This window comes from Azolla caroliniana, unplaced genomic scaffold, assembly GCF_043228905.1.
Source record: "Azolla caroliniana isolate FFs.n. ecotype wild unplaced genomic scaffold, voAzoCaro1.0.p SCAF_14, whole genome shotgun sequence".
Taxonomy (NCBI): domain Eukaryota; kingdom Viridiplantae; phylum Streptophyta; class Polypodiopsida; order Salviniales; family Salviniaceae; genus Azolla; species Azolla caroliniana.
Genome location: NW_028230449.1, coordinates 1,261,516 through 1,284,689, shown reverse-complemented (window position 1 = coordinate 1,284,689; position 23,174 = coordinate 1,261,516). Strand labels below are relative to the sequence as shown.

The following is a 23,174-nucleotide window of genomic DNA, read 5'->3' as shown; positions in this document are numbered from 1 at the left end:
TCTACTCTAGACAAATCGAAAAACGAGTGTGCATGTATGTATGTATGGATGCTGTTGCATGTATGTCTATATGTATATTTTATATATATATATATATATAGATAGATATGATTATCATCCATGAATCAAACTGGCTATGAACAAAGAAACAACAAGAAAAAGGAACAAAATAATTGTATTTTGTACATAGAAAAATTTAATTTCATTTAAATTGATGTACATACCACAGGTCACATGTGGAATCCATTTGTATATTTTAAGGCAGCTGTATAACCTATAGCTACAAAAAGGGCAGATGAACCCAAACATCATTGCTCTTCCATGCCTCCAAAACGCAGATATCTATGAAGCTTTCTTTTTTGCAACTGCATCACAAACAAAGTATATCTTCCCAAGTATATGTACATACATAGCCTGAATTTAATATGGACACTCACCCAATAGACTGATGAATCTGCCTACGGGTATATAAAACGTTGAGCAAAATATGTACTTTATGAGCAAGATAACCAACCAAATTTGACCAAGGTAATGGACGTTTGAGTAAGATATGAGCTTTGAGCAAGATATATAACCTTGAACCGCATACAAACTTTGAGCGGGGTAATGAATGTTCTTGGAGGAAAACATGAACCTTGAACAAGAACTTTGAGCCAAGACATGGAACCTGAAACAATATACAAGCTTCGACAATTAAATGTGAAGAGGCTTTTATCATACTTTTGTCGTCTCTTGTGCAGTTGATTGTCTTCCATTTGCTCCTGAAGAACTTCCTTGGCCATTCTGTACAATAGTATTGGCGTTGTTTTTCGGAGCATTGGCTGTTGTGTATTTGCTTTTGGATTGTAACAACCCTTCGAGAGTTTTTGCTTCTAATTCGGCAATTGATTTCTGAAGTTGTTGCTTTTTTAGTTGTTCTTCAGAAATTCCATCACTTGTACATGGAACCTCGGATGGTTTAGGGCTTACTGGCTTATCCCTCTGGTTTGATTGACCCTTGTATAACTCTAGGTATGATTCACGCTTAGTTAACAGTGGCATTGATGGTTTCACAGTCTCTTGGATAGGCATATCTTTCATGGCTACTATTGCTTCCTGCTCTCTTGTGATTTTGGAAAGACTACCTCCTCCAGTTGATAGGATATGTGAGCTTCCAGGATCGATGCCCATTACTGAAGAGTTCTCGGCCTGTTCAGTAGATAATAATAATTCACTTTCTGACGTACTTATAATTGAATCTGGTGTGCCTATTGGAGTGATGCTGTTGAAATTTGAATTTTCTGAAACTTCAGTGTTTCTTTCACAATCTTCTTTGTTACAATACTCATAATTTCCATTCATAGAGTTCAATGTCTCTGTGGAAGCATCAAACAATGCAAGAGATGGTTTCCCTTCCAGAATACATGTACTTGCTACTTTTGAAGCCTCTCTTCTTTGTGCCTTGAAGTCAAGCAGTGCTTGTTCATGCTTGGACTGAAGTAAACGAAGTTCTCGTTCATGCTGCATAATAAGAAACTTTAAGACCTCAGAATCATCATCATTGTCAGTTTCACATTGAGAAACCAAGGAAGGAATGCATTGTGAACTTATATCTCCATTCTCTTCATGTCCAGAAGCCTTCATGGCTGTAGAGGATGGACGCGGATCATTTCTGATCTCCTCTAACATCTGGGATGTCAAGATAGCACTTGATCTATTATCAAGGCTAACCTCTAGGGAAGTATCTGATCCGCCGCCTTCATGTGGTTCAGAAGAATAATCACTAAGAAATCCAGACCCATCTTGCTCTTTATGATTGAGATCTGATTCATTCTGACCACAACCCACTTCCTCAAACCTTCCATACATATTAAAAGCCTCGTTTCTAGGTACATCTTCAACTTCTATATCGTCAGCTGAGCCCAAGGTACTAATTGTGGGATCACTATGAAGAATGCTTTCTTCATCGGTTGCAAGTTCGTTGTTTGAATTCTGAAGTATTGGCTCTGGTTGTTCATTCATAGATTCACTATCCCCTGGCCCATCTAACAAGATTCTAGGTTTCCAATCAGGAATCAGGGAAGAAATTTCAGCATCAATCATGTCTGCAATAGTTGTCACATCTTGATCAGACAACTCAAGTTCTGTCACCATTTCACTTGCAACAGACATTGCTGTGTCCACTTCAACATCAAAATCAAACTGAATGTATCTGACTCCACCTGTTCAGAAATCTCTCTTTTTTTGTCTTGTATTTGTTCAGGTCTCTCTCCCTCTCCTTCTCTACCCCGTGGTAAACCATAATTTTATTAATGGCTTTAATTCTCAATCGATACCATTCCCCAAACCCCTCTTCCTCTCTGCCCTAGTGGTAAACCATTATTTTATTTGGGACTTCAAATCTCACTAATTTACTCGCACAAAATTGATTTAACTAAAAAATTTCCTCTCTCCATTGACTCTGCATAAATCATATAATAACAGACAAGGCCGTAGTGTGATGACTTACCAGTAGAGCTTGTAATTCGAATTCTTACAAGCACCTTTTTGTCATCTTGCTTTCTTCCTTTGATTCTAAAATCTCTACTCCTTTTCCCACCCTCTTTAGACTGTGAAAAGTCAAGTGCATGTGGAGACTCAGAAAACTTTGCATTCTCCTCGCTACCTCCTTGCTTTAGCTTAATACTCTGACTGTCTAGCAAACTTTGTCTTGGTTTTTCTGCAGATGCACCAAGCACTGACGACCTACGATATGACTCTTCAGGTACAGGATCTAGACATTTCATGTCTTCATTATGATTTAGAGTAGTTGAACGATGACTAGACTCAGAAACCTCATAATCCTCATCATTTCGGAGAAAAGGATCGAAAAGAAGCTCTCTAGCATGCAACCTCTGTGGTGCTGAGGCTAGGCACTTCTCTACAAATTTTCGAGTCTCTGGGTCTTTCACTTTACTCAATGCTGCTGGTCTCTTTCCCTATAAAACAAAGCATATAGGAACTCTTCATATATAGCAGCAATTAATGTGTTTTAAAGAAAATCATGTGCAGACATATAAGCTAAACATAGTACCGCGGTAACCTTCTTATAGATTTGTGCAGCATTTGCGCATTCACTATAAGGGTACTCAGATGTAAGCATCTCCAACAAACACATGCCAAACGAATAGATGTCAACAAGTTCATTATAATGCTCTTCATAGAGTTCTGGGGCCATAAACTCTGGAGTGCCTGCATAAATTATACAGCTCTCTCAGTGAGCCCTCCGGCCACCCATGTCTTCATTGTAGCAAATATAATATCCAATGACTCGTGAAACTATAAGCTTATGGATCATGACCTTATACTCCTATCAATCACGAAATTTTAAGCTGGTCGATCATGAAATTATAAGCTTAACAATAATGTAAGCCATACAAATAGCTTACCAACCATGAAATTACAACCTTTCAATCATTAAATTATTAGCTTACCAATCACACTGTGTGCAGCAGGGGCTTGTCGCAAAATAGTTGCTAATCCAAGATCCCCGATTTTGACTTCTCCATTGTTCCCATTGATAAAAATATTGTCACATTTCAGATCACGATGAATAATAGGAGGATTATGATTGTGCAAATACACGAGTCCTTGCAAGATTTGCCTGGACCAGTGCTTTATTGCTCTCAAATTCACATGTTTATGCTTCTTTCGGTACCTGATCATTCAAAATATTGCACTCACCTAAGGGATGATGATTTAGAGGTTCATTAAGAGCAAAAAAATATCAAAAGGGATGACAATGAAAAGTTTTATCGATAGAAAAAGAAAACAAATCTAAGATATGATGATTTAAAGGTTCATTAAAAGCAACAAAAAAATAAGTTACATCCAAGAAACAGCAACCTAAAGGTTCACCAATGTCAATGTCAACATCTAAGAGAGGATGATTTCAAGTTCATTAATAGTCAAATTCAGAGATTTTCCATGACACTTACTGTCTCAATGTTCCTGATGTGAAAATTTCAGTAATGAAATTCACGTTCTTGTTGCGAGTATCTACCCACGAATTGTAAAATTTTATGATGTTTTTGTGTTTCAATGTCTTTAAAAGGTGCAACTCCGAATACAGACGCTCCATGTCCCCACCTTTATGCACCATGTCTTGAAGTTTAACTTGATTCCATGCAACTTCTATTCCATCCAGATCATCAAATGCCTTGTATCTGTTCAAATTTTCTTGTTAACTGGAAAGACATCTGCCAGATGCATCATAATTGAAATAGGAATAATATTTTATTAGACTCCCCAGAAAAAGGATACACTGTTTTGTATGCTCCCTTTCCTAGAACTTCATCATACTGCACAAAGAAAATTGACAAAAGAACTGATCAGTAGCTGTGGATTTAAGCTTTTCAATCAATAAAATAGCTTCAATAGTTCCATGTAACACCAAAAACGTTTCTAACAAGTGTAAAATTTTGAGTGTTATATTTCAGAAAGGACAATTTTCGTTTGAAAAGACTGAAAAGGCCATACTCGGCCATATCTTCCAGTAGGATCTACTTCCACAAACTCAGAAACGTCATTCTTCGCATCTTCAGGGGGTTCTTGATCTGTGCCATCATCTTGTGATCTCTCCATCGTCTGCTACACTTGGGTGAGGCAAGCAATGTTCACTGAAATAGAGGCAAAAGCAGCAAGTAAGACTCTTTTTTGACATAGAGGTCAGTCAAAAAAAGCATTGGAAGTGTTAAAAGAATCAGAGACTTGAGAGGGACGCTGACAGAAAGATTTGATTCTGACATGTTAGAGAGTTGAACAAAACCAGAGATTTTCACTGCGAGGGAAGAATCAGCAAGTTAAAGAGGAAATCGATTGAGGGATACTGCTCAGACATGGAGGGAGATTTAGAAGGAACCAGCAAGTTTGGAGAACTTAAAAACAGATGGAAACATTCTGTATATTAAGAGGAAGCAAACAAAAAGAATCGTCCAACGGGATCAAAAAAGGAAGATGGAAATTTTCGGCAACTCCGAAGAACCAAAGAGTTCAATAGTTCAAAAATAGCAATCTTTTTGAGCTTGTTATGACATCAGACCGGATGTAAACGGAAAAGGCAATATTGAAGTTCATAAATCTGCTCCAATTTTATATGTGAGCATATTCGAGGCAAGTCTGAGTATTGTGAAAATCAAGATAAGTGGAACGAGAAAACTAATTTTGCCAAAAACTTGAAACAAATGCTTTAGCAGAGGTTCAATACCAGAAATAAACACGGGAAAAGTAAGAAATCTCCTTAGAAGGGATGGAATTTCTAGGAGAAAGGTGGAGCAATTTAGCCAAGAATCTTGAAAGAAAGGATCGATAGAGATGGGAAACAGGACAAAGAAGACGGGAAGGAAGCAATGATCACCGAGAAAGATGATATTTCTGGCAGAGAAAGACCGTAAACTTTGAAGAAAAGGATAAGAGGGAAGAAAAGGAAATAATAATCAGTAGATAGACCGATAGCGTTTCTTCAATCCTAACAGTGTAAATTCGAAAGGAAAGAAAGGAAGCAATAATCACCTGAGAAAGATCGCTGTCTCTTCCAGCCTATCCGGCTCTCCGCAATCAGACAAGGAGATCTGATTTCATTCACTTCAATTTCAATCCTCTTGCAAACGAAGGCTTCTGAAGATAATAGTCTTCTTCTACCGTGATCCTTATTTACTAGTGCTTTTTCCAGCGAAAACAAAAATAATTAGAAAGAAAGAAACGGACGTCCCCTTTTACTCTGATGCTTCTACGCTGAAAAGACCAATAGGAAACTCGGTAACGTCTCCCAGCTTGAAAAGGAGAATCGACATGCAAAGAAAAAGACGTAATCTGCCATAAGATTTCAGAAGTTTGTGTCTTTCTTTTCTACGATTGATTTAAAAGAAAGATCCATCTGATGAGAATAAGACGAAGAAGAAATCTGCAGCGAAATTTCCGATATTACGGGCCTTGCAGAGGCTGATTAGTAGGCTAAATAATTTGGATAGTCTGAAAAGAAGAGGGATGAATCGTGCACGAAATTGTTCTTCAGAAGTTGCCTCAAAATCCTGATTGATATCAACAGAAGAAGGATATCTCTAAGGAGGACGCTTTGATGTTTCTTTTAAGAATTTTCTGAGGGTTAATTTCGTTGATCCACCACCGTCTTCTTTAATTTTCTTCTCTCCTGTTATTCCTTCTGCTGCTGAGAAAACGAAATGAAACGTGGCAAGGGAAGATAGAAGAAGAAAAGAAGTCGCTATTAACCAGCAATCCACAGAATCGGACCTGCGGAGCGAGTTCTTCGGCTCCAGGGACGGGAAATCAATTCAGAGCCTCCTGAAACGAGACGTGGCGAGCAGAAAGAAAGAGGTGCGGGAAGAAGAAACGCTGGAGTACAGGAAATCCAAGCGAAACGGAAGCTGCGAAATCCTTGGGCCGAAACGGGGATCAAATACGGAGAAACGGGGGGGGCGGTGAGGGTGAGGAGCTGGGATGGTTATGAAGAAACGGAGGTCGAGGAGCTGATTAGGATGAATCGGGGAGACATAATCGGAACAAATCGGTAATGGCGAAACGGGAGCTGCAGCGTTTCTTGGCGATGGCAACTGGAGGGGGAAGGAAACGTGAATGCTTCTCTCTCTGCAGCGTTCTTTAAAACCCTAAAACCTGAATGCTTCTCTCTGCGTGCCAAATGAAAAGAAACGCGAGAGGAAGAACAAACCCTAAAACTCCATCTCTGATCTCTGCGGAGGAGGAGGTGGCTTCGTTAACGGAAAGCAAAAATCTTCCTGCAGAACGCAGAACGCAGAACGCAGAACTTTCTTCTTTTTGCTTTTTTCTTGCTTTTTTTGGAAAGCTTCGCGTGTGCCAAAAATAGGCGGCTTCTTCTGTTGATTTACCCGAAATAGCTTCCCCGACCTTCCACAATTAGACTCCCCCCCAAAAACAAAACTCCTCCCGTTTTGGGCTATCTACATAAATTTACACACACACGCACACGACATAAGCAAAGTCGGGTAGAATCCCGAACACCTCCACGATATGTCCGGCTACCGTCCGTCCCGGAGAACATGTCCGCGGCCCTCGGACACTCGGATTTATGTATTTGTCCACCCATTGGATGCCGACCATTAGCCGTGAGCACCACCATTCGAAGTTGTACGTGTGGAAGCAACAAGCTTGCTTGCATCTGAGCCAAAGACTCATGCTGCTGACACAAAGAAACGTTGTGCCCAGACTCGATTGTGGTCGAAGGTGGGACGACATTGGTTGTAACGCACGGTGATAATACATTTGGAGACTCACAAATTTGTTCAGAGAAAGGAAGATGCATCGTCGATGAGTACTCTCCCGGCCTATACCTCGTCTCTCATTCACGAGAATGTCCATGTGGAAACACAATGCACATGGATGTCACAAATTCGACATGGTAGCTAGGTGAGTTTAAATGGTGGGTGTTAATCACCATTGAGTGTTTCTTTGTTACTTGGGGCCTCTCTTACTTGAATGACCTCGACCTCAATCTCACCAAAATAAAAAACATGATCGATGAGAATGTGAGCTAGGTCATATGAAATACATAATTCACATGGATGTTATGAAGTCGATGCAAATAACTATCAGTTCCCTCTCATGTTAGGCCATTGCAAGGTTGGGCAAACAAGCAATCCCTATTATGGGCAAGACAGGTAATGGTGGGTATCAAGCACCATTGAGGGTTTCTTCCTTACTTCACGTCTCTCTTACTAACAACCTCTCTCAATCTCACAAACACCTAACTTAAAAAAGAGTTTTAAACAAGCAATGTATGCTTTTGGACTTAAAGGTGTACTTAGTCACGTAAATGAGATACCAAAACAAGAAAATAAAATAAAACAAAATTACCAAAGAAATGTTTCCATCAATCAATTACTTTACTCTCAACCAAAGAAATGTTTCCAACAAGAAAGATGAATGTGTTTGAGGGTGATTAAGGAGTGGTGAGAACGAGAAATTAATAACAAAGAGATTGGACAAGAAGAAGACATGCAAAATTGTAAAGAAATGAAGAGTGTAGGTGACCTCATGCAGCGAAAGGAAATTGTGTGTGCAAGACGAAGAGAGAGGGAGAGTGTGTGTGTGAACTTAGGGACAGAGAACAATATGTTGTATTAGACAAAATGAAATACATCCAACAATAACTTAGTTACAAAGGGTTGGTTTCAATACCAACTAACTTAGGGCAACTGCCCTTTCTACTATTTACAAAACTAGCCTACACCTAATGTGTCCATTGCTAGTGTAAAAGCCATTACATTGGGGAAGTTGGGTTTGATTCTCAACATGCCCCTTCAAACACAACTTCCGATCGCCAGAAAATCGTATTGCTGCCCAGAAAGTCGTCTTCCGAACATGTGATATTGGTATCAAGGCGTTTTGTGAAATGGCCAAAAAGGCCCCAAAATCAGACGGAATATTCCTTATCCTTCCATTTGTGCGCAATCCTTCCACTTGTGAACGCGAACATGTTGGGGGATGATTAACGAGTGTAGCTCAAGGAACTCTTACTTATATTAAATTTAAGACATCAAGATACAAAAATACCCACAATGAGGTATATATACATCTCATGTGCAAAGCTACACATGTGTGAGGAGAATATATGTATAAGGGTGTAAAATGAACTTGATAGTGGGGGATCTAGAGGGTATCCCACTTACGTACAAGGAACAAAATCCTATTTAAGACTTTATAATCAACATTCTAACTAGATTCTATTCATATAACTACTAAGTTACATGGTTAGCTAAATGACTAAACCAATTTTAAACGGCTTAGTAGCTTAACGGCTCGGCTCAGCTCGGCTTAGGCTTGAGCCTACCTAAACGGTTTGAGCCTTGCCAAACCGGATCAAACTGGTTAAGCCGTTTATGTGATTTAATAATTAGGGTTTAGAAAGTTAGAAATTGTTGGGAAAAAGGTCCCTCCGGATGGGAAGAAGAGTACGAGCCGAATCAAATGGAACCAATGCGTAATTCAACCGAGGCCGAAATCGAGAATCGATTATATAACTGATTCAGGAGACTATACTTGTAAATAGTCTAAATGTGCCCCATGTGGGCTATATCTGTAAATAGCCAGAAAGTTGTATAAGTATAAATACAACTAGGGCAAACTTTAGTTAAAGTAGTGTGAATCATTGTTGTATAGTTGAACAAGGTAGTTGCCTCTGTAACAACTAGAAAGAGTGCGTGAGAGAGAGAGAGTAGTAACTCTACCGCCATTTGTTAGATGAAGACGAGCTCGAGGTTGTTGCCTCTGAGTCTCCTTATACTCCTCTCCTTACACTTAGTGATTTGTTTCTTGGGGTTTATGGACCCCCCTGATTTTTCCCTTTCGGGTTTTCCACGTAAAATATCATGTGTCTCGTCTCTCTTATTTCTGTTTTCTGTTTTCTATCTGTGCACTATTTTTCTTGATTCTCTATGCCCAAACATACATGCAAGAAACCGATTGTGGTCGGTCATTATCCTAACCGAAATTAGATGGTTAGAACTTAGAACTTAGAGAGAGAGAGAGAGAGAGACTACATGAAGCCATAGGCAACGTCTGTTGAGTGATGAGAGAGAGGGAGAGGGAGCCTACATAGTGGATGATCACGAGGATCTCCTTCTTGTTATATACATTCTTTCTATCCATATAGGTGAAATTTTAGTTCTAATTCTCTCTAAGTTGGACCTAGGACCTAGGTCATGGCGAGCTCGACCTAAAGGTGGTTGAGGGATGGGCAATAGCAATCAAGAATGGACATATTGAGGTCCAGAAACCGTTACATCGACCCTCTCCTCGTGAGCTCGCTATATTGGAGGTGCTCAAGGGTAAGGCGGTAGCAATCTACAAAGGAAGATGAGGAGGATGGGGGTAGGGGGGGATGTCAAATTTGGAGAAGGATTGGATCACTGAGAGTGAGAGGTCTCCATAGCCTCGGGCTCGTGGTTCAGGTGGTGGGAGGCGGGGAATTTGTGGATGTTAGCCGATCAATCGTAGTAGTCAACAGAGAGGGAGTCGTGGAAGTGGGACTTGGAGTTAAATTCGACTCATCGGTGGGAAGGCCGAGGGGGTGGGAGTTATGAGGAGGAGAAGAAAAATAGGAGGAAGTGGTAATGGTGTTTTTTGGGTTTCTTCACACCTCTAAAGCTTTTTTGTCCCAATCCAGTTCACAAAATGGTTTAGCCTAAATCGGTTCAAGGATCGGTTTGGTTTGGTTTGGCTTAGGTTTGAGAACCCAAAAATGGTTTAGGCTTATCCTAATCGAACTGTTGCCAATTCCTAATCATATCATGGAATTCTCTCTTACCCGTAGGATTGTACGAGGCGCTATAAGTGTAAAACATGATAAAGGGGTTGTTGTATATGTGTAATGTATACGAGTGTGCGCGAGGATGAATATGTGTATGAACACATGCACATAATTATGTGCATATGTACAAGAATGTAACGATCCTTTTGTAACGGTCATATTATGTAGCCGTTATATGATGTACTATATAAACCCCCTATGGGGCATGTAAAGGATATAGAACTTTTCCCTCTCATTTCTATGTCTCATTGTTTCTCTCTCTCTCTCTCTCTCTCTCTCTCTCTCTCTCTCCCTCATGCGTAACTCCCTTGGGAGGGGGGTGGAGCCAAGAATAAACACTTGGCACACCTGAATGACTAACCCTCCCTTGAGAAGATGTCTCACTCTGCGTCTTTGCTCCTCTGTGTCTGTGTGTTGGTGCAGCCGAAGAAATGGTGGGTGTTCCATGAGAGGAGCTTCTTTAGTTTCCCCCACCCCACCCTCCCCTTGAGAGGAAGTCTCTCTCTCTCTCTCTCTCTCTCTCTCTCTCTAGGGTCATACCCCCTCTTGAAAAGAATTCTTGTGCATGTGTCTAAATGATATTCTCTCTCCCTCCCTCTCCCTCTCCATCACCGATCTCTATCTATAAATTCAAATATGAAGAGTTCAAGCATAGCAAGAGGAAGAAACATACATCTATGAGCAATGAGGTTTTCATGTTGTAAGGTGTTTTTAACCCCAATGAAGTAATGGAGAAATGTGGTAACTACCTCATGTTCACAAAGAGATATTTATGGGTTCACAGTCGGAACTCATAATCTAAAATGCTACAAAGAGTATGCTATTATTTGTGAGAAATTAGAGGCAACTTTGTCTACACAAAAGAAGTTCTCAACAACGTGGGAGAGAAGGGCTAGAGAGCTAGGTTGGCGTGATAAGCCAAGTGCTCATTCGAATTTCTTCGACAGGATTGGGCTTTCTGGTGTTGTCGTTGTTAATGTGTCCAAGATTGGATTGGGCTTTCTGATGTTGCCGTTGTTAATGTGTTCGGTCACTATTTTGTTCTTTTTTCTTTTAATAATATTTATTATTAGTAGTAGGTAGTAATATAAAACAAAACGAATGTTTTGTTTCTTTAGTAATTATTACCCTTACATTATTTCTTGAAAAGGGTAAATGTAAGTTACGTTTTTAGTGTGTAAAGAAAAAAAAAAGGAAAGGGAAAACAAAACAAAACAACCATTTTGTTTTGAGAGGTATAAAGAGAAGAGAGAGTGGAAAGGAGATATAGATGGTAAAGAGGATAGAACGGAAAAATAGCTAAGCTTGGTGCTCGACTCATCTACCTTCCACCTCCACTATTCAACGTGAGATCTACATGCTTACTACTTCGACTTGTGGGCTATCTTATCCAGGTTTTATTCTCTCTTCTCTTTCACTCATATGCTTGTGAGTTAGCCTCATTTCTTTGGATTATTGTACCATCTTTGTCGGTAGTATTTTGCTACATATCTCTACTTATCTCTAGTATATCTAGACGTAGAACTTGTATTTGTGTTGTATCTCTTTGGTAATAGTGGATTGGTTTTGGACTTTGTCCCGTGGTTGTTTCCTCATTGAGGGTTTTTCCATGTTAAATCTTGTGTCATCTGTATTGTGTCATTATGTGTGTTTTGTGGTCTTTTTATTTGATCGTTACCTCACTATAATCGAGCATAAACGTGACGATGTTACACCCTTACGTGTCTATACCCCAACAAGTGGTATCAGAGCGGAGGTTGTGTTTTCTACTCAATTATAAATGGAGGCAAACACATCAACAATGGTTGTTTTAAATGGCACGAACTATCAAAAATGGAAAGGAAAGATGAAACATTTACTTTTCGTTAAAAACTTGCATTTACCTGTGTTTGCGAAGAATAAACTTGAAAAGAAAAATGATGAGGAGTGGTGTTTTGAAAACGAACAAGTATGTGGTTTCATTCGTCAATGGGTAGGAGATAATGTCTTGAATCATGTTGTGAATGAAACAAATGCAAAGACGTTGTGGAATAAATTAGAAACCTTATATGCTTCTAGAACTTGTAACAATAACTTGTTTTTACTTAAACAAGCAATGCATTTAACGTATAAAGAAAATAACTCCATTTTTTATCATTTAAATGAATTTCAAGGTTGTTTTGATCAATTGTTTAGTATGGGTATAAAATTTGAAGAAGTTGTTTCTTTATGGTTGCTAAATACTCTTCCCGAGTCATGGTAAATGTTTAGGGTTACTCTAGCTAGTGCGCTCCTAAGGGAGGTATGACAATGGAATATGTGAAGAGTGGAATTCTAAATGAAGAAATGTGGCGGAGGGCGCAAGGAACAACATCAAACTCGGAAGTTTTGGTTGTTGAAAATAGAGGAAGAAGCCAAAACAGAAGTGATGGCCGAAACAACAAAGGTAGAAGTAGAAGTAAGTCAAGGTCTAAATATAAAGATTTAGTTTGTCATTTTTGTGGTAAGATAGGTCACATAAAGAAATATTGCTTCAAATGGAAGAAGGAAAATAAAGTGTCGAACTACATGAAAGATAAGAAGAATGTAAATAACAATATTGATTCTGTTAATGTTGTTTCCTCTAATGATTTACTTGTTGTATGTAATAGTTACAATGAAATTAACACAAGTAGCCATGAAACCACTTGGGTTCTTGATAGTGATGCCTCCCACCATGTTACGTCTAGAAGGGATTTTTAATCATGGCAATGCCCCTTCATCCATGACTTCACAGGGGTGCCATAATGTACCAACAACCATCTAAACAAGATTACTTTTCTAGGAATTTGCATGGCCCATAGCCATTTCCAATAAGCATTTAACCAAGAGTGTCCTACATTACCCAAGTTCCAAAATTTACATGCTGCTGGCGTAACAACCACACACCTCCTTAGCAATTCTCTACCCATTTTTAATGGGATTTGCTTGCCTAACATTCCTTGTGGTAATATGCCTTGTGACAAATGAAGTTTTTATGCGATATTCGAACATTTTAAAGGGGCCTTTAAATTTGATGTTTCAACATTTTTGGGATTCTAATCATATGCCTCAAGCTTGGAAGGTTAGTCTAATTAAATTAGTTCCAAAGGTGGCATCTCTCGATTCATTTCATCAATGGAGACCTATTTCTTTGATGGGGGGGTTGTATAAGATATTTACAAAGGTCTTGGCAAATAGATTACAAAAACATTTGCCAAAGTTGATACATCCCATCCAATATGGTTTTATTGTAGGTAGGAATATATTGCATAATGTGTTGAATGTTCAAATGGCCATGGATTATGCTCGAAACACTCATTAAGAATTGATTATGGTGCAATTAGATTTGGAGAAAGCTTATGATCATGTTAATTGGTCCTTTGTTTTTGGGTTAATGCATACAATGGGCTTTGGACCTCGTATGTCTCACCTCATATTTTTATTAGGACAAGATGCGGTGTATCGAGTAATGCTCAATGGGGGAGTTACATCAGATATTGCCCTCACAAGATCCGTTCGTCAAGGATGCCCTCTTAGCCCATTGTTGTTTGCAATCGTTACTCATCCCTTGTTAGTGATGTTATCAAGGCTTGCAACAAATGGTGACATTCTAGTTCTACACCTTCCGTCTAGAGGGCAACTAGTAGCACAAGCTTTAGTTGATGATTCTTTCATGTTTCTACAAGCCTCACGAGAGAATATTGAGAAGCGGGTGCTTGTATAGAACCAATTTGCATTGGCTTCCGAATTATATATTAATTGGAAGAAGTCTAGTCAAATATCATGTACTGAAAGGGATTTGGAATGTTTAGGATGTATAGAACCAATTTGCATTGGCTTCCGAATTATATATTAATTGGAAGAAGTCTAGTCAAATATCATGTACTGAAAGGGATTTGGAATGTTTAGGATGGCAAGGCTCCATGGTGAAGAAAGACTCTATTTTTCGACATTTGGGCTATCCATTAGGAATGTGTCATGATATGGCAAGACTCGAACCCATGACCTTAGGTTATATGGGTCAAGCTCTTGACCATTAGACCATCTATTGTAATACGTAAGATATTATTTTCATTTCCATTTTATTATAGGAAATTAGTGTATATTCCAGATTTCTCTGGAACATTCTAGAAGCTTCAGGATTACTCCTGAAAACACTATAAAAGAGGGCACTAGGCATTATGTTGAACCAAATTGGTTCAACGCCAGTCTTAAGCCTTTTAGCCACCATTGTATATTCTCTTCATATAATACATATCTTTCTTATCATCACACACACACTCTCTCTCTATCTCTCTCTTTCTCTCTGTCTCGCTCACTTCTTCCTTCTCTCGAAGAAGTTCCACACCTCTCATAGTACTAATCCTTCGTTACTACTAATTCCTTCTTTGTCTCAGTAGTGTTCATGACAGTTTGAACCAATTTTCCCTACCTTTTGTCTCTCTCATTTCCTACTAATCTTTCATTCCTCTTTTCTTTCATCCCATGGACACTGTTAGCGCTGAAGAATATCAATCTGTTTTCTCGGAATTTCAATGCTTGAAGGAGAAGTTCCATGCTTTGGAACAAGAAAACCAACAGTTGCTGGGGGATCTTCAGCAAATCTCCTTAGAAAAGCAGCAAACGCAACAACAACATGGGGAACTTGCGTTACGCGTGCAACAACTTGAAGCCACCATCATAGCAATGCAATAACAAGGGCCCGGAACACAAGGGATTCATAAAGAACCTAAGATTGGCCTTCCCACGAAGTTCGATGGAACACGATCGCATTTTAGAGGGTTCCTTAACCAGGTACGATTAGTTATTCAAATGCATCCTTCCCGATATCCCACCGATGCATCACGAGTGGGTTTAGTAGGCACTTTGTTAAGTGGCTCAGCGTTGTCATGGTTCGCTCCACTATTAGAAAAGGAGTCTCCGTTACTCAACAATTTTGAAGAGTTTCTAGGTGAGTTTAAAGCATGTTTTGGAGATACTGACAGCATCAGGACCGCAATCAACAAAATCCGGCGATTACGCCAAGGTGACCATCCAGCCTCTGCATACGCTGCAGATTTTCGCCTACTCGCCGCCGATATCCCTTGGGATGATCAAGCGTTGATGGAGCAATTCCGTTATGGTTTACGCAACGACGTCAAGGATTTACTCTTGACCTTCCTCGAAGAGCCAAAGTCCTTAACATAAGCAATCAGTCGCGCGGTGAGATGTGACAACCGCCTCTTTGAGCGACGTTCGGAACGACAGCTACAGATGCTGAGGGCAAGATAAGAGCCCACCTACGCCTCAGTGGTAGCAAGACCTTTTCCGAGGGAGTCATATAATGCGCCTCCAGCGAATACTCCGACTCCGATGGAGATTGACACTACACGTCGTCGAGGGCCATTATCCGAAGAAGAAAAGCAACGACGCCGTACAAATCAACTATGTCTTTACTGCGGTGGACCAGGACATATCGCAATAAATTGCCTCCATAGGCCAAGAAGACAGGTAAACCAAATAGTCGCTAGTTCTAGTTGTACTAAATCCGAGCCTATTTTAGTAGGGATATCTGATAGTCCTAATAGTACTAATATCCCAGATCTAGCAAACAAATTTGATGTCCTTAGTCAGTTAGAAGAAGAGTTAAACGACTAAGTCCAGCCAAAATAGGAGCCGTTTGGTTGGATAGCCCTAGATCTGTGCAGCCCATTAGTGGTTCCATTCCCTCTAAGCAAATTAGTGATGTGTTCGTAGCCCAAGTAATAGTTAGTACTAAAAGTACCCCTCCACTACATGTCCTAGCACTCCTAGATTCCGGAGCTAACTCTTGCTTTATGGATAAGAAATTTGCTCAAGCTCATAAGATATCCCTAAGAAAACTCCAATGTCCAGCCTCTGTAGTAGTCATTGATGGACGTTCCATTGCTTCCGGAAATATCATAGAAGAGTCAGAGCCCATTAATATTGTCCTAGATAACTTAGCATGTGTAGTATCATTTAATATTATTAGTATCCCAGAACATCCTATAGTTTTAGGACTACCGTGGTTCGAGTTACATAACCCAGACATAGATTGGAGAACAAGAGAAATCCGGTGTCAACAAACCGAAGGGTCAACTCAGAAGATGGCAACCATTTCGCTACGTCAGTTGCGTAAAGAAGGGCACAAGGAGGAAATGTTCCTCTTTGCAATATCAGTAAACCCCTCCAGCACCACTAAAGAAGAATCCACCGTTCAACTTCCTGAGAAGTATCGTCATTACGCCGATGTGTTCGATAAAGTACAAGCCAACACACTTCCTCATCATCGACCGTACGATTGCCCCATCGATTTACAACCGAGAAAAGAGCCGCCATGGGGACCGATCTACAATTTGTCACCAACCGAGCTAGAAGTCCTTCGGGCCTATATAGAGGAGAATTTGGAAAATGGTTTCATTCGGCAATCGAAATCTCCAGCCAGCACGCCCATTTTCTTCGTCAAGAAAAAAGATGGATCGCTTGGTCTCGTTGTAGATTACCGTGGCTTGAATAAGGCTACAATCAGGAATAGGTATGCTCTTCCCCTTATCTCAAGTCTTTTAGAACGGATCAATGGTGCCAGGTTCTTCACGAAGATCGACTTACGGGGAGCATATAACCTCGTACGGATCCGACCAGGAGACGAATGGAAGACCGCGTTTCGCACCAGATATGGGCACTTTGAGTATACTGTCATGCCGTTCGGCCTCACTAATGCGCCGACAGTCTTCCAGCACATGGCTAATGATATATTCCGAGATCTATTGGATGATTGTTTGATCATCTATTTGGATGATCTACTGGTTTATTCAAAGACCCAAGAAGAACATGATTCTCATGTACTATTAGTACTAAAACGACTTCGAGAACATGGCCTGTATGCAAAGCTGGAAAAATGTAGTTTCGGGTGCAACCAAGTGGAATTTCTCGGCTACATCATTTCGTCAAAAGGCATCTCCATGGACCCAGCTAAGGTCAAAACGGTGGTAGAATGGCAGACTCCGCGTTCGGTGCGGGATGTGCAATGCTTCTTAGGCTTTGCCAATTTTTACCGGAAGTTCATACAAGATTACTCAAAGATCGTTCTACCTCTCACACAACTTACCAGGAAGGGACAACCATTCATCTGGTCTGAAGAAACGGACATGGCTTTCGAGAGTCTTAAAAAGGCATTTACATCGGCTCCAATTCTAGCTCATGTCGATCCGGAAAAACCATTCATTATCGAAGTTGACGCATCGGATTTTGCATTGGGGAGCATTCTGTCACAACAGGGGAATGATGAGAAGCTACATCCTGTGGCTTTTCACTCACGCAAGTTTGATGCCGCCGAAATCAACTACGAAATTCATGATAAGAAGCTATTGGCAATAGTGGATTCTTTTATGCAATGGAGGCATTTTCTGGAGGGATCCTCTCATCCAGTCACCGTATTTAGTGACCACAAGAATCTTGCCTACTTTCAGGATGCTCGTGTGTTGAATCGACGTCAAGCTCGGTGGGCCCACTTCCTCACGCGTTTCGACTTCAAAATTACATATCGTCCGGGGAGGCACCAAGGGAAGGCAGATGCATTATCACGGCGTTCGTATCTAGCACCCCGTCCCGGCGAGCCAACTTTCGATAACCAAAAACAAGTCATCTTGGGACCGGCACGACTACAAGCAACACAAATCTTTGACATGCCTATGGATTCCCACGTTATCGATACCATACGTGAAGACTTGAAGACAGATGCGTTCGCCCAAGCTATACTAGCACAAATTGATCCCTCTCGAGCGTCGTGTTCACAGTCGCAACCACCAGGTACGGACTATCGGCAATTCAAATACCATGATGGATTACTCTTCTTTAAAGAACTTTTGTATGTTCCTAATGGTTCTTGCCGCCTTCGAGTTGTACAAAACTGTCATGACACATATATAGCTGGGCATTTTGGTAGTACTAAAACATTACATTTAGTACAACGATCATTCTGGTGGCCTTGTATGCGACAATTTGTCGAGGATTTTGTTCGGACTTGTGATACATGTTGCAGAGCGAAAATGCCAAGGCATCATCCATATGGTTTATTAGAACTTACCAATTCCAAGCAAGCCATAACAATCCATTGCTCTAGACTTCATCACAGATCTTCCAGTCTCTAAGGGGTTCAATACGATTCTAACGGTGGTCGATCGATATACGAAGATGGCTCATTTCTTGCCATGTACTAAGGAGATCTCCAGTGAAGACACTGCCAAAATTGTCATGCGTGAAGTATGTCAGCATCATGGACTTCCCGATAGTATCATCAGCGACCGTGGACCCCAGTTCGTGTCAAAATTCTGGAAGCACCTTTTTAACATGCTCAAGGTCACTTGTAACCTCTCCTCCGGCTACCACCCACAAACCGACGGCCAAGCTGAACGAACAAATCAAACGCTGGAGCAGTATCTGCGGTGCTTTCTCAGCTATCATCAGGATGACTGGGCAGATATTCTCCACTTCGCCGAATTTGCCTATAACAACTCTATCCACGCATCCACTAAAGTTACACCATTTTATGCTTATACGGGATGTCACCCCCGGTGGACTGTACTTGAAACCCCAGAGGTGTCCACAAATCCGTGCGCGGAGGATCGTTTGGAGCAGTTACGCAAGATACAAGCGGATTTATCTACTCATCTCCAGCAAGCTCAACAAACACACAAGGTCTACGCGGATCGTCATCGACTTCCATCCAGTTTTAATATTGGAGATTGGGTGTGGCTGCTACGACGACACATCAAGACTACTCGCCCATGTGAGAAGTTGGATTATCGGCGATTAGGTCCTTTCCGTATTATTGGAAAGATTAATGATGTCGCTTTTCGTCTCGATCTATACCTCCTCAACTTCGGATACATCTGGTGTTTCATAGTTCTCTCCTCGAACCCTACCATGAGAGCACCATCCCAGGACGTCTTATCCAACCTCCACCCCCGATCAAGCTTGAAGATGGGCTGGAGTACGAGGTTGCCGCCATCCTTGATTCCAAGATTGTTCGCAACAAGCTCTACTATCTAGTCGATTGGCTAGGCTATAGCCCCAGCGAATGTACTTGGGAACCGATCGAGAATGTAACCAATGCTCGTGCTCTTCTTGAAGACTTCCATCGTCAATATCCACATAAACCGGGTCCTCAATCCAAGACGACTCGTGACACTCGTCGTTTTAAAGGGGGGATAGTGTCATGATATGGCAAGACTCGAACCCATGACCTTAGGTTATATGGGTCGAGCTCTTGACCATTAGACCATCTATTGTAATACATAGGATATTATTTTCACTTCCATTTTATTATAGGAAATTAATGTATATTCCAGATTTCTTTGGAACATTCTAGAAGCTTCAGGATTACTCCTGAAAACACTATAAAAGAGGGCACTAGGCATTATGTTGAACCAAATTGGTTCAACGCCAGTCTTAAGCCTTTTAGCCACCATTGTATATTCTCTTCATATAATACATATCTTTCTTATCATCACACACACACTCTCTCTCTCTATCTCTCTCTATCTCTCTGTCTCGCTCACTTCTTCCTTCTCTCGAAGAAGTTCCACACCTCTCATAGTACTAATCCTTCGTTAGTACTAATTCCTTCTCTGTCTCAGTAGTGTTCATGACAGAATGAATGTTACAAATGGTCAATTGATTGAATGAATGTCTAGTAAGTTGAGGGATAAGTTCATGTATTGGAAGTCGAGGGGTGAATGAACTTGAAGACAGATCAAGGATCCAACGAGGAGCACACGAGCAAGCACGAGCAAGAAGCGAACGAACAAGCCGATTCGGGTGACAAGCCAAACACATACTAGCTGAATAAGGTTAGAGCTTGACATTACCTCTGCAAATTCGGTTGAATGCCAACAACCTTGTGTGTATACTTGTAACCATAGAACGTAATATTCGTGTTCGTGCAAGCATTCAAACGTTTGGAAACGAACACGTTTGAAATGGGAAAAATACGTGCTGATTTTTTTCCTGTTTTTCATTTATCATCATTATAATTCAACTCACCCTAGTGGTAAGGAGTCATGCTATTTTTGTCTATGTCTTGGGTTCGATTCCCAATTTTCTCATCTTTCTCTCTCTCTCTCTCTCTCATTAGTACCATTTTTATAGCAAAATTTTATATTAATGTTATAATACTTTTTTCTTGTCTATTTTTATTAGTAGAATTAAGCACAACCTAGTGGTAAGTTGCTATGTTACTATTACTTGTGTCTTGGGTTCAATTCCCAACTTTCTCATATCCTCTTGTTAGTGTCATGGCAAAATTTTATGTTAGTGTCATGTTCCTTTTTCTTCTTTTTCTTTCTTTCTTTGTTATTAGAAATTAGGTCACCCTAGTGGTAAGTTGTTATGCTACTACTACCTATGTTATGTTTTCTTCATATTCTTAAATATACGTTTTATGAGTTTTTGATCGTTTCTTTTTTCTTTTCTTTTTTTCTTTCTTTGTTATTAGAAATTAGCTCACCCTAGTGGTAAGTTGTTATGCTACTACTGCCTATGTCATGTTTTCTTCATATTCTCGAATATACGTTTTATGAGTTTTTGAACATTTGATTATAATTTATAATGACATATTTTGATTCAATCCCTATAGTTCATACTCATTTTTTTGTAAAGTTCTAAAGTGAGGATGATAGAGATGTCTTGATTCTTAAGAAGCATCCCAAAAGTATGCATGTGATACAATGCAAATATTGCAACCATACTTATGTTGGTGGTTCACAATGGATTAGAGTCCACTTATTGGGATTGAGAGTGAATCAATATATAATATAGACCATAATCAATCCAATCCAACTTTGAGATTATTTACCATACACGTTTGATTGATTCATTCTCGAATGCGAATGCATGTATGATACGTATGGTTCATTCTATGCTTGTAACCATAGATTGACATATTTGCATTTGTGGGGTTTCCCATTCGAATGCAAACGAATACGAATACAAATGGGTGGTCAAGTATTCATATAACCCCAAAAAAAAAAAAAGCACATGAACTTATCTATTTTAATTTCTTAGGATAAAAAAAAGGAACTTGACAATAAACAGGGATAATAAAAGAGGGACTTGACACTACTCAATTTTTATAATAAATGTGTAACTTATAGCTATAAGTATTCATTTTATTTTTAATAAATAAAATAAAATAAAATAAAGGCTCATTAATTTTTCACTTTTTATTCCCTCAAAATTAATGGTATTTTTATCTTGACAGCAAAAATAAGACTTCAAAGTTCACAATAATCATATTTTTATAATAAATATAAAAATATTTATTTTTTAAAAATTAATTAATTAATTAGTTAATTAAATAAGTTTCATAAACTCTCCTAAAGGTTGACACAATAATCTTGTTGGGAGACAGGTCCCTCCGGATGGGAAGGGAGAAGAACAGTGCCGATGAACAAACTCGGCCGAGGCCGATAGGCCTCGGCCGAAACCGTATGAGGAGGACCCGGCTACGAAGAGCCGGATGGTGCAGACCCGGTATGAACTGGATGAGGAGTACTTGGCTACGGAGAGCCGGATGGTGCAGACCCGGTGTGAACCGGATGAAGAGTACCCGGCTACGGAGAGCCGGATGGTGCAGACTCGGTGTGAACCGGATGAAGAGTACCCGGCTACGGAGAGCCGGATGGTGCAGACCCGGTGTGAACCGGATGAAGAGTACCCGGCTACGGAGAGCCGGATGGTGCAGACCCGGTGTGAACCGGATGAAGAGTACCCGGCTACGGAGAGCCGGATGGTGCAGACCCGGTATGAACCGGATGAAGAGACATATTAGTAAATATGTTTCTGTTAGTCCATTGCGGCTACATTTGTAAATAGCTGAAAAGTCATATTAGTATAAATATGACTTAGGGCAAACTTTTAGTCATGATGGTTGTCATTCTTGTTGGTGCAAGAATAGAGAGTGTGCGTAACTGTACAGAGAGAGAGAGTGAGAGAACGAGGTCGTTGCCTCCGTGAACTCACTGATTGTACATTCCAACATAGTGATAGTTTGCAGCCTGTGGGCTGCCGTGGTTTTTCCCTCAGTTTGGGTTTTCCACGTAAACATCCTGTCTACTTTTTTCCTCTCCTTTGTGTCGTGCATTTGTTTCCCGTTTTCTGTGTATGAAAAGAATCTCGGTTGTGGCCGAGCGTTGCGCATAAGGAGCGTTGAGTTCCTGTCAAATCTATTAATGAATAATTGTTTTTTTTTTGGTGAAATAAATTTATTTAAATTAATTAATTAATTTTTTTATATTTATTTTGCAAAACGAATGGTTTTATAATATTCTTGGGGTGATTTTGTATTCTTGAATATTGCGAATATCACGCATAAAGAATATCACGAATATCACGCATGTGTCAATCTATGCTTGTAACTATAGATTAGATTTGTAATCTAGGTTCATGGGAGAGATAACCCCAATTATTTGTATACATAGGAACGAGTAGCCCTTCTATGGGGGAGTTTGTTGCCATAAAAGGCCGACTCCACTTTGTATCCGTAGTGTGAACACGTCCTCTAGTTAGGGCTTGAGTATATAAGCTCAAACCTAACATTGTAAAGATATAATCGGAGTGTAAGAGTTACAGAGTGAGAGAATAAGAACTTCCATTAAAGCTCTAAAACCATGTCCATCTTTTGTCTCTCTTCTTATTGTATATCTGTGTTGTTTGTTGTACATCATCTTGAAGGTCCTCATACATATTCTTCCACATATCTATTCTTATACTTTCACCAGTATTGTCTTACGACTAGCAATGGACCCGGTTTGGTTCGCTTTCTTTGCCTTGAAACCAAACCAATCCAAACCAA

At 40.0% G+C, this 23,174-nt stretch overlaps 1 protein-coding gene across 2 annotated transcripts; it reads right to left on the bottom strand.

Annotated features, from left to right (window-relative positions):
• Positions 1-156: 156 nt before the first annotated feature.
• LOC147855122 (putative serine/threonine-protein kinase WNK2) lies at positions 157-6,145 on the bottom strand. Of its 2 annotated transcripts, none has more exons than XM_087330131.1 (8): positions 5,530-6,145; positions 4,498-4,637; positions 4,282-4,319; positions 3,957-4,184; positions 3,453-3,676; positions 3,053-3,210; positions 2,489-2,957; positions 157-2,201 (listed from the first exon to the last, which is right to left on the bottom strand). In XM_087330131.1, exons 2-8 carry the CDS (start codon positions 4,600-4,602, stop codon positions 715-717), a joined length of 2,709 nt encoding a protein of 902 aa, XP_087186257.1. In that variant the 5' UTR covers positions 4,603-4,637; positions 5,530-6,145; the 3' UTR covers positions 157-714. The 2 variants fall into 2 exon arrangements, with proteins under 2 accessions (XP_087186257.1, XP_087186258.1); XM_087330132.1 differs by having other exon boundaries at positions 3,062-3,210.
• Between the last annotated feature and the right edge of the window lie 17,029 nt (positions 6,146-23,174).

What these genes read in the sequence shown, in the direction of transcription:
- LOC147855122 (XM_087330131.1), bottom strand. Translation starts at nt 4,602, where the DNA reads ATGGAGAGATCACAAGATGATGGCACAGATCAAGAACCCCCTGAAGAT. An exon ending in ACATCAGGAACATTGAGACA is followed by an intron (nt 3,677 to 3,956) that starts GTAAGTGTCATG and finishes TTGAATGATCAG; the next exon opens with GTACCGAAAGAAGCATAAAC. An exon ending in TCTATAAGAAGGTTACCGCG is followed by an intron (nt 2,958 to 3,052) that starts GTACTATGTTTA and finishes TTTGTTTTATAG; the next exon opens with GGAAAGAGACCAGCAGCATT.